Genomic DNA, 12,077 nt, shown 5'->3' with positions numbered 1-12,077 from the left:
TTTGGGTTTATGGCACAATTGATGAGCCAATGCATGTTAATTCCCTCACTGCAAACAATCATGCTTTTTGGGCAGTGAGTATTTTAGAAAACAGCAATTTATATATACAGTGTTTTTGTGGTTTCAAAATTGATATCTTCCTTATAGCTTGATGTAGAGATAACATGTAACACTACAAAGTCTAGTTTAGATAGGCATTCTTACGTGCTAGAAAAGATAGTTTAAAATGCCAAAGTTCTATGTCCCAATAAGTTGTTTAAGGGAATGTGTTAATAAGCTTACCACATGACACTTTCTGCCAGTACTGCCAGAAAAGAACAGGATCATGTATGTGTACAAAACAATTGTTCACTCAAAGGCATTTGTTTTCATTACATACAATTTTAAATTTTGCTCTCTGGACTGCTATCATCATGCTTGTGTTATGCTAAGATTTTTTACAACAAGTAATCAAATATTTTATTATTGTATATGGGATATGCTATAATTTCTGTCATGATTAGTACCATCAAAGTGAATTTGCCAGTAGCTTAAATGAGCAGTGGAGGTTAGTTTTAAAGAAAATCTTTGTGCATTGGATTGGATTCAGCGTGCAAGCAACTCCCATGGAAAACTCCAAGAACAACTGTTAGGGTAAGTTAAGTGGTGTTGTAAGTAGGTCATAAAAACAAGTTTAAGTAGGTGTAAGTGGTAAGGTAATATAAGTGACACAATTTGGTATGCACTGGGTTTGCAAAGTGATCTACTTGCATACCAGAAGGATACAGATGCTACTTAAGAAAAAACAAAATTACCAACTGGACTGCAACAATAATTTAATGTTCCTTTTCCTGATTTTATTTCTATATTATTTATTATATTAACTCAACGCATGTTGACATGGCATAAGATTCTGCCCTCACTTTACAAACAGGACAGGTTTCCCACCTCTTCATGGAGTTAATGATTAAACATATGGGCAATACTGATATTCATGGTTACTGAAGTTGATATTACAAAAAATCCATAAAAAGGCAACATTTTGTATCTTACACCTCCAAAAAGGTATACATTGCTATTCATGCATATGTTTCAGATAAGCAAGAATGCTAAATTTTCATTCAGAACAGTATAAATACTACAGGCTTTAGAAAGTCATTGAAGAACTATAAAAAACTTTTGACAAAGTTTTTAATCAAGTTATACTTTCTGATTCAGTCTCATTGATGAAAGCTCAGCTTGGAACTCAGAAAGCAAATCCTTGACAAAGGTTTAATTTCTCTGTCTTACCCAACACTTCTGCAGTAGCCATGATTTCACAGGTGTACATTGCTGCCATGAGTCTCTGGGGTTTCGCCTGCAAGGCGTAACGACAGGCTTCCTTCATGGTGGCAATCAGCTGTCCAGAGAAGGGACCATAACAATCTGCAAGTGACAACTCTCCCTTGGGTTTACTAATTTTCTCAGGTGATTCTGTACCAGTTTGATTCCTGTCCTGGTGTTCATTTGCACTGTGACCTTCATCAGTGCTTCCTAGAGTATTATCTTCATTTTGTTGATGTTCTGTGGCATCATTTTCCCCTGAATCCTGCCTACTAGTTGACAGCATATCTCCAACTTTATTTATTTCCCATTTTTCCACTATAAAACAAACACCCATGAGGGGTTCTTCACACATGGGACCTGAAAGTGTAGCCAGCTGAAATCCACTTACTATGCTGTTGTCAAAGTCTCTGTATTTACTTACTTCTTTCACAGTGTTCCCAAGGCACTGCCACACAGACCTTTTATAGCCCTCAAAATTATATAACAAAATATTAGGCCCACACTTCCGTGGTCCAAATGACCAGATCTGATCAACAGCATTTCTCCACTTTCTTCCCTGCAGATTTTTCTCCAACTTTTGTTTAAATTCTTTGATTCTATCAAGAGTCTTCTGATTTATCTCATGGGTTTTTTTATCTTCATTCAGAGATGTGTTGAGTTGCTCCATAGTTCGAATTAAGTCACTGTTTTCTTCAAGAAGTCGAGTTACCTCCTCAGGAAGTGGCATTGCTCTTACACTGAGAGTAGCTTGTTTATTTGGAGTAGATATGGTAACAAGCCCATCTGAATCAACCTGAACTCCTTCAGGAATTTTATTTTGGTCCTCTTTTGTTTGGTGTATGACAGCAACTTTCTGCTGTTTTCCTATCTCCTCATTCACCATGTCTACTTTTGGAGGTCTTGTGATTGTCTCTCGGAACGGTATAATAGGTGCTGATACACTGATCTGTACCTTTGCAAACCTGTAAAACAAAGTTTAAAAATTAGTTTTCAAATTCTGAAAATATTTGTAAACCTGCAGGAGGTAGGGCAATGGCCTTAACATGGAACAGATGTTCATGAATAAATGTGATTGCAACACAGACTACTAGATAATGCATTTCAAACTCAAATTTTATGTACTTCAAAAAAGAAGCATTGCCTCTTACGTCTTCAAAAATATTTGGAAAGGAACTGAAGAAAATAAAAGCAAAAGCATTGCTCTGCCTCTTCGTAAATCACTGCTTCACCCACGTCTTGGAAACTATGTGCTGCTGTTCTCTGCCCTCAAAAGAAATACAATAGAACTAGAAAAACATTGAGAATAAAGATAATCAAAGGGACACGAGCACCAGCAGCCTTCAGATGCTTAAAGAGTACAAGAGAGGGTGCAAAATTACACGGGGCACAGGGAAGGCTCATTAGGATTAACTGACAGCCAAAATACAAAAGACCCTCAACTGCAATGGACAGAGGCTCAGGAAAGCATCACAGTTACTCTGTTTTACTCCTCCCAAACTGTTGTGGGCCACACTGCTGCAGACATGCTACTGAGCAAGATGGACACTTGATTTCAACCAGTACATCTGCTCACGCAGCTGAGATGCCCCAAGAAGATGAAGCACTGGGTAAGCTGAACAGAGGTAACCCAGATCTGTCAACCCAGTAAAAGTACTCTATCTTCAGAGCCAGGAGCACTTGGAGAGCTGATACTCCCATTTTTTCAGCACTCCTGGCACAGCAACAAGCACAAAGTTAACAGAAATATTTTTGTCTTTTTGGTCTGATAACCACTGTTACAAAAGTTTCATGATAAAAAGTGATGCTTTAAAGTGAGGTGAAACGTTTTAGGCATGTCAAATGTTATGAGTGATGGCAAGAAAAAAAGGAAGAATTATTTATTACATTTATCTGACAGACTCAAAGTTCAGAGTTGTGTATCCTTCTAAACCACTCAAGTTCTGAGCAGATTCATTAAATGACAACAAAAGGACTAAGGAAAATTTCTTATGTCCTGGTAAATCTTGACAGAGCGATAAAAAAAGTTGCAGAGAAAAAGCAAAACCAGGAGAACTGTCCTTTTTGCAGTTCTTCCAGGCACTTGCATTATACCAAAAACACAAACAGAACACCCCCACATGCAACCACTACCTTAATTCTGTTCCTCATTCTGAACAGAGTAATTTAATCCCCTTGTGCTTAGTATTTGCAATGTTCTTTGGAGAGAAAGTTCTAAAAATTTCTACTGTAAAAAGTAGAAAACAAATGTTCAAAGTTACAAGGTCTAATTTCTTACTAATTGGGAAGAAGAGCTAATTGGGAAGAAAAAAGAAAAACAAATTTAGCAAAATTAAGAAGAACATACATATTTAATCATTTAGATAAACACAGATGACTGATCTTTTAGTGGTTTCCATGTCTCTCCACATCTTTGACAATAAGTATCACTTGAACATAATTTTTTAAATACACACTGGGAAAGCTAAAATTAAGTATGTACTTCTGAACAAGTCTGATTAAAATCTTGACAAAGACAATACAATGTAGTTTGAATTCAGCAGAACCCTCAGTTGTAATTAGTCAAAAAACATCAACTCTGCAAAACCCAGTTGATGCAATTATGGTAGATGCTAACATCAGAATTCTGCACCACTACTTCAGGTGTGACTTAAACTATTTTGAATAACCTTTCCCGATATTTTGGGCGGAAAACTTGTGGATCACATTTTAAAGTCATCCTATGCTGCCTCAATCCCTAGTTCACAATTTGCTATTCCAAATTATGCAAGCTTAGAAGAATTTAAACATTAGTACAGAAACACAGAGAGCTAACCCAGCTCACACTTCAGAGCACAACTTTTCCTCTTCACGCTTTAATAGTTAACTTGTGCAAGTTTACCACTGTCAGAATTTACATGGAATCCATGAGCAATGGAGCAAGACAGGGATCCCATTCTGGGCTTTTCCTTTTAGAAAATGGGGAGAGAAGGAAGGGACAATTCTCGTCCCACAAGCCAGTATGTGAGGGATGGCAGCTGAGAGATGCCAAATCCTCAGGGATGACTTGATGGAGCATGAGCCAGTAAACACACTTGTTCCCAGCTCCTTTTGGGAGATGGTGCCCAAGTGAGAAAAACAGGCATCAGTGTCAGGCAGGACAATGGTGGGAGCCCTGCTGGTTTGTGTCTGCAGGTGTTTCTTGGTTTTGCTGACAATCCCTCAAGCACAGAGCGTTTTTGGGCTTCGGTAGTTTAGAACACTGACAACATTTTCTTGAGGAAAACAGCTAAAGGACACAAAATGGTCACTTCTGACAGTTATCATTCTCTTAACAAAAGCCAAATTAGATGACAACTCATAAAAACCCCAAAGTTATGCACATAAAACTAAAGGTTAGGAATGTAAATATAGGGACTGCTACTAGCTGCTATTATTTTAGGATTTTTTTCCAAATTTAGACTGTTGCCAGGAAGAAAGGCATTTATACAATCTTGCTATGCAAACTGCAGCTTAATACAGGCACAACCAGTTTTGCTTTAACACATTACATTTAAGTAGGGTGTATTAATAAATAACACTATGTTTTTAGAAGTGGTAAAAATGTGTTGCACTAAGTTGTAATGAGGATAACCATTAACACATACTTCCAATTTTACAACTTCCATAGGAAATGACTGTTCTCTGATATTAACCTGAAATGAGTATGAGTACAGTAACATCAACATTCAACAATACATCATCAGGTTTGCTTCTTGGTTTAGAACAAAAATGACAATAAATGTATGTGGCAGAAGTACCAGGAATGTTTTATGAAATGAACTTATAGGAAAAGATTGCTTCAGACAACTGTTCTTCTATCATTTGAAGAAACAGAGTATAGTAAACATATGCACATATGCTTGCAAAAATATTGCTCATGAATGAGAACAGATTAACATTTGAAAAAAATAATAAATGAGAAGAGAAAATGAACGGGATAGAGTGCGCGCATAAAATTTTAGTCTCGGTGATTTCTAATTTTTGAGAGGTCATTTGTGAGACATGATGCCTCTCAGTTTTTATTTTGTACAAACACCACATTACATTCTTAACTGGACTCCTAAACCTACTGCAATTTATAATTTCTAGAAAGTGCCCAGAAGATCAATAAGATGTATAGAAGTGATGAACTGGTGGCTTCTACCTCACTGTAGATAATTTTATAGCTACAAAAAGGTACATTTATGACCCAATGGTAAAAACTGCTGGTGGATAAAGCTCTATTTTACCAGAATATAAATCAAAGATATCCATCTGACAGAGAAATACAACAGACACCTACTGAACCAAAAATATTTCTTCCTACTTGCCCCTCTAACCTTTCTCTCAGGTCATCCAAGCAACGCTGAAGATGAACTTCTCCTGCTGTCACCAGCACATGTTCTCCTGTCTCCTGGATTAAAACCTGCACACAAGGATCAGCTTGGTTTAAAAGCTTCATCCCTCTGACCAGCTGAGGCATCTCACCTGGCAAAATAAGATATTATTAACAAAGTAATACTGGATAAGGAATACTTGAAATAGGATAGACTTACACCAAGAAATAGTAAAACTCATTTCTATGGAAGTCTAAACATACATACTTATTTTAGGAATACTCAAAAACTTTCAGAGAGGCAAATTTCTGCTTATGAGTCACAGAGTGGTATGGTTTAAGAGTAGTAACTGAAAACATAAGCTGTACTCAGAATTTGTCACCAACAATTTAGATACTGATGATGCAATCCACACTTAACTGGGTTGCACATTTTTTGTTTGCGCAGCTTTACAACACGTTCAGTAAAACAAGCCAGCTATTGACTGTAACTGTGCTATGTTGCTTCCTATATACAATTAATTTCAGATACAGCTCATAAACAGCTCACAACCAATAAAGCCCCCTGAATTTTATTGATATGAAGTGATTAAAAAATTCAGGACTGCACTCATCATTTTCACAAATTATCAAATTATAACCTTTCTTATTTATTACAGCTGTTTAATGTCATCTTTCAGTAAATTATTGTATTTCCTTACAATCTTTCATGACCAAGTGTAGCAACCTCTAAATTGCTAATGCTGAAAATGCTCCAAATACATAAATAATGCCATATTAACTTTACTAAAATAAAACTGAAAAGCATTCCATATGGATTACTTATAAGGCATAAGAGCAAATGAAGCACAGGAAGAATTTTAAATTAGCTGGAAGCCACTGAAAAGCTTTAAAGCAATTAAAACCTGAAAAGGGGAAAAATCAGGAATGTGAGAGCTTTTCAGTGAAACAAATCACAGCTGTCCCTAAAATGAAGGTGTTTAAAAAGAGTTGCTTTAAAGTTAATGGAGAATGAACAGCCACAGCTGAGTCAAATTTGGCTAGATTACATCAAAGCTATGCATAAACACCTCATGTCAGCAGCCTTTCATAATGAATACAATTTAAAAAATTAATTATGAATCCTTTTTTTATTTTACATGCATGTTAAAGAATACCCACAGGCTTTCTAGGAATGCATATTCATATTCAGAAGGAAAAGTGACATGAAACTTGTCATTCACTTGGAGACTATTAAAAGAAAATGATATTGGATATTTACTGCTAAGCTAAGGGTGTAATAAAAAAGTATCCTTGAAAAACAAACATAAAAATAAACAAAAAGGGGGAAAAAACCCAGTGTTAGTTCACATGGTCAACAGAGCTGAACGAAGACTTCGAACTTTGCCTTCTGCATTTCAGCTCACAGAGTGATGAACACTTTCTATTTTTTTCTTTTAGAGCTTATGGTAACCATATAGAGAGATTGTGACATGAATGTGAAGATATGCAGTAAGTTCATAAAACGTACCCAGGCAAATAATTTATATTTATTTGAGTCATTCTTCCAAAAAGCAGATGCAGTTTTGAAGCCAGTTTGATGTGGCAATCCAATGCACCCACATGTGACAATGTGCTAGGGCCACCTCAAGATTATATACAGCTCACTAGGCAATTGATTGCTTTCAAGCTGAGCCTGCAATCCAAATTTTGTCTTCCTGTTGTTGTTGCAAGCAGCAGTGGATTTTCAGTAAACTTTCCTAAGTATAGCTACCTTTCAGACTTCTGTCCCCCTAAGAAATTTCATTCAAATCACAGACTCAGAAGTTACCAAGGAGGGAAAACTAAGTAATGGTGTAAAAATGATGTAACTTATCTTTAAGGAGAAAAAAATATCCCCAAATTGGTCAATAGTTCTAGAATTACATTCCTTTAACATTTAACTTAACATTTTAACATTTACCTTAATATTGCACTCAGCAGAACCAGTAATTTCCAATACTTTCAAAACTGCTTTAACAAATGCAGGATGTACAATATATGATTATCTGTTACTCAAACACATGAGACAAATAGCTGCTAAGCTGTCCAATCACTTTCTAAAAAAACATATAATCTTAGTGTATTTTGCAACCGAACATACAGCCAGTTATTTTGGTTCTACTAACACCACAACAACAAATGGAAATTGGGCTGAAATTCAAATAAAGCCAGAGATATACCACTCCCTGGTTTGGAGGAAGGGATCAATGGGATGCAGTACTGCAAATCTGTACCACGAGCTTAATGATGTAGCATATAAGAATGTCAGCAGAAAGGGAAAACCCACAGATCTACTTACCTTCACAATAAAGGAATACTGAACTTTCAGCACCATGTGGTGTCTTATTTGTGGAACAGCTAAGTCTGACCACAAAAGGGCACAAGGTCTCCTGTTCTCCTCACCTACTGAGACACGAGCGAGCCAGGTGAACAACTCACACACAGCCCTCTAGACAACATATATATTCAATTTATACTAGGCTAGTCTCTGATTCAGTGACTAAATCATAAACCAGACAAATCACTAAGGGTGGGTAGCTGCATTACTACCACACTGAATTTGTGTTACCATCCCTGTTCTCTGTTAAACCTACTTGGATGCTTTGGTTCCACAGCCACCCGCACAATCGGTGTCGCTTCAAAGTTGAGAGGAGTAAATGGTGGACAAGCAGGTGATGTTGACAGTGTTGCAGACTTTAGCACAAAATCTTGCAGGCCTCCTATTCCTAATGGTAAGTGGAAAAGAAAAAAATAAAAAGGCAAAACAACAAAAAAAATTAACCACGTTCATTAAATGAGACTAAAGACACAATCGTCATGTTAAAAAAAAGCTAAAATTATTCTAATTACAAAAATAAGATTCAAAAACTCCTCGCCATTCATATAAAGTATCTGTTAAAATATTTGTGCATAAACTGGGTTCTCAAGTCTCTGGTGTGACATTTGATATTTAGTCTCTCAGTTCCCACTGCAGTCCCTCAGTATTTCAAAAAGGCGTGTTTATAGCTCTGAAGAACAGAAAGGACATGAGGACTTTTTTCCCTTCTAGTATGTCCAAGCCTTTGTACAGGACTTTTTCCCTTTCTAGTATGTCCAAGTCTTTGTACAGCTCAGAGATAATTTTGGTGTTTTAAGTTTAGAAAAATTTAGACTGCAAGAGCCCTGCAATGGTCATCTAGTCCAACTTCCAGTCTAAAGAAGAGCTAACTTCACAGTTGCTCAGACACTTATCAGAAGTTTTAAAAACTTTTAATGATGGAAATTGAACAGTCTCTGTTGCCAAGCTCTTTCAGTGCTTAATTATTACTACTGTGAAGAATGCTTTTTTTTTCCCTTCCCACCCCCTCATGCCCATTTGGGATTCCCTTTTTTTCCAACATGATTCTTGTAAAATTTAATTTATCATATACTAAGCTATTAATTCTCATCCTAATATATTTTATAATGCTGGCAAGTTGAAGAAAAGTGAGCTAAAATTGTAGTGATAAGAAAAAATATAGAAAAATATTAGCTATAAATCTGCAAAATAGCTGCTGTAAATGCATATTTAGTCTTGGCTGGCTGGCACATTTAAGAGAATTTGAAATTATTGCCTTCAAATTCCTAACCAATAGGATATCATTCATTATTTAGTCACAGCTATAAAAACACAACTAGAAGTGTTTGAGTAATAAAGACAACAAATAAAGCTGATAGCGATATATACAGTCACTATTCCTGATGCTCCTTCAATCACAATCAGAGTTATAGTACTTCCAAAAGAGCATAAATTAAATGTAACTTACAATATTATGAGAAAATTTAAACCTTTAGCTCATCATCTATACCTGCTTAAAAACTAAATTCACATTGTAGACTGCAGTACATTTGTGCTCCTTCCTTCTCATTCTCTCACACAAGCCTAAGGAGAAGTTCTTAACCCCAGCTCCCCATTATCACCCTAATACTCTTCCAGGTTCTTCTTTTTGGCTTAGCTTTCTTTATTTCATGCCAGAAACAAAGAGGATCAGCTTCCACCCTATGAGATCATGAGGGAGTTTGAGTTCTGAAGAGCCAGTTGCTGCAGAGTTCTCATCTGTGGGATCAGGCTGTTTCTCCAGCTCTGGAGGTTGGATGCCTGGCCAGCAGGGAATGCCAAAACCCAAAATGTCATTATATAAGAAAACCTGCCTCAAAATAACTGGAAGCAGAACAACATCCAACGGCTTTAAATGCAGGATTGCAGATGCTACAAAGAAAATAAATCTGTATAAACTCTGTGTTGCACCTGACCTATGACCAGAATGTATTTCCTCTTTTTCACTTATTCAACATGTGGTTTGAATGAAAAACAAATGCTGGATCATCATCACCACCAGGGACTGAGAAAAGGGATGGGTCCATTTTATTCTGATCTCCTCCAGCTGGTAAAAGGAAAATGATTTAGAATGGGAGGTGAACAGCTTCTTTTCAGTGTAATGTGAACCAGAGAAATAAAGTTACCAAATCTTACTTCAGATAGACTCCCTTTTTCCTTAACACATTACTGCATTTTTCCTGCCATAAAGAAAACTTGAAGTTATTTGCTCTTTTGTTTCACATTTGAAGGTACAAATACATGAAATACACTAGTGTCTGGCACCTAAAAATAAAAAAAAAATTGTCAGTTTTCATGAAAACCTGTTAGGGTTACAACTTGAGTGTTTTAATTGCTGAACAATGTGAGCTAGCACAGAATAGTGTCCAGCCCTGATGAATCTATTTAATTTACAAATTCTTAGTAACAAATGTTGGAAAAAATCCATAAAGATTCTTGGACACTTTGTTGCATAATATGATTACTAAGTAACTGCTAATGTGTTCTCTGAATAATATTAGAGGAAGGTGTAACAAAACTAATTCCAAAGTACCACATGACATATCACTGGAAGAATTCTACTAATTATGCTGATACATAAATTTTAAACTTACTTATTGTCCAGCCCACTGAAATTTACACGTAACTACTCAAGATCACAGATCTCAAAGGTGTATTAATATGTTACCTGAAAGGTCTTAAAGAAGTCACTCCAAAATTAATCTTATAAATATGTCTCCCCTTTTAAGACTGTTTTTGTCCTGTTCAGCCACTGAAGAAAGCATCACTATAATAGACACATTTGACTTCACATTTATTTTTGTAGTGCAATAATTTTCAAAAATAAAGGAACCAAAGGTAAAAAAAAACCTGCTTAAGTAAGGAAGGTGAGACAAACTACTGCTTTTATTTTAGGTTAGCTTAAAGAATGAAATACTAAAAACCATTGCAAGTATTTTTGAAAAGTCATTTCTCTAAGAAGAACCAAGTCTACAAAGTATGCAGACTGTCACACAAATAAACATGCAGGCTGGTAGGCAGCAGTTTGTTGTACATTGCTTTTATTTATTTATTTTTAAGAAAAGCTGGAGTTAGAAGTGTCAGTAGGAATTTTTAAATGTGAGTATGAACTTGATCAGCAAATTGCTTCTTTTTATTAACTCTACCTGTGATGTGTCTCCTCATTTCTGTACAAAAGAAAATGTTGAAATCTGACTGTTTGGGAAAGTGTGTAGGTTTCAAAGACAGAAGACTTCACTAAAACCCCCTTATTAGAAATATCACATGCTTTGCTATATACTGTGTAACACCAATCCTAACACTGCTCTTGGTAGCAAAGACTTTTCTTTCCCATCCACAGTCAAATCACCTTTGCAGATTTTATAATATAAGGCAAAGAGCCATATCTACTAAAGAGTTACTACTATATTTTTTCTTGTGCATAGTCCTGTTGCAATTAAGGAGATTATAGCATAGAAAACCACAAACCAAGCTACCCATGCTGAAAAGTCAAGCCTACCAAGGGATACCATATGAGGTTTGACAGTAAGTATGAGACTAGATTACTTTTTCTTAAATTCATCATCTAAATGCTTTGCTCCAACTGCAGAATAACATTTTTGTTTTAAAAAGCATTCCCACATACTGCTGGTCAGAGAAACACAGGGCCTGAACCCAACTGGACTTGAATAATAACAGGCACTGAAAAATCCCACACTCAAGGGTTCTGACTGTGCCCAGGCCTTCACTGAAATAAAGGTAATTTTACAAAGCTTAACAGGCAAGACTTCAAATATTATGGGGAGATATAATTTTAAAAAGATTACAAATTAACTCTCTTGTCCTAAAGAAGCTAACCCTACACATAACTGTTCATCAAACTGATTTTTGCTAGCATAAATTAAGAGTACTGTCCACATTTACATAAATGTAACCAGTTGCTCACATTTTACATATACTCTATTAACATTTTACATAGATTGTATTCAAATAACTTTGAAAAAATCATTCATAGTGACTTGCAATAAATATATTTCGAAGTATTAAAGTTATTATTTCAACAGGAACTGTCAATCTCTAGGT

General features: G+C 35.9%; 1 protein-coding gene across 2 annotated transcripts in view; it reads right to left on the bottom strand.

The window, feature by feature from the left end:
• EFL1 (elongation factor like GTPase 1) overlaps positions 1–12,077 on the bottom strand; it is a 69,235-nt gene that overhangs the window by 13,936 nt on the left and 43,222 nt on the right. For both annotated transcript variants that reach the window (XM_064668931.1, XM_064668932.1), the window contains exons 16-18: positions 8,254–8,385; positions 5,643–5,790; positions 1,270–2,267 (exon numbers count right to left, since the gene is read on the bottom strand). In XM_064668931.1, the coding sequence (XP_064525001.1) occupies positions 1,270–2,267; positions 5,643–5,790; positions 8,254–8,385 (1,278 nt within the window). The remainder of the gene's footprint in view (positions 1–1,269; positions 2,268–5,642; positions 5,791–8,253; positions 8,386–12,077) is intronic.

This window comes from Pseudopipra pipra, chromosome 12 (genome assembly GCF_036250125.1).
Source record: "Pseudopipra pipra isolate bDixPip1 chromosome 12, bDixPip1.hap1, whole genome shotgun sequence".
In the NCBI taxonomy this organism is placed as follows: domain Eukaryota; kingdom Metazoa; phylum Chordata; class Aves; order Passeriformes; family Pipridae; genus Pseudopipra; species Pseudopipra pipra.
The sequence above is the reverse complement of the archived record's forward strand: the minus strand, read 5'-3'. Positions and strand labels throughout refer to the sequence as shown.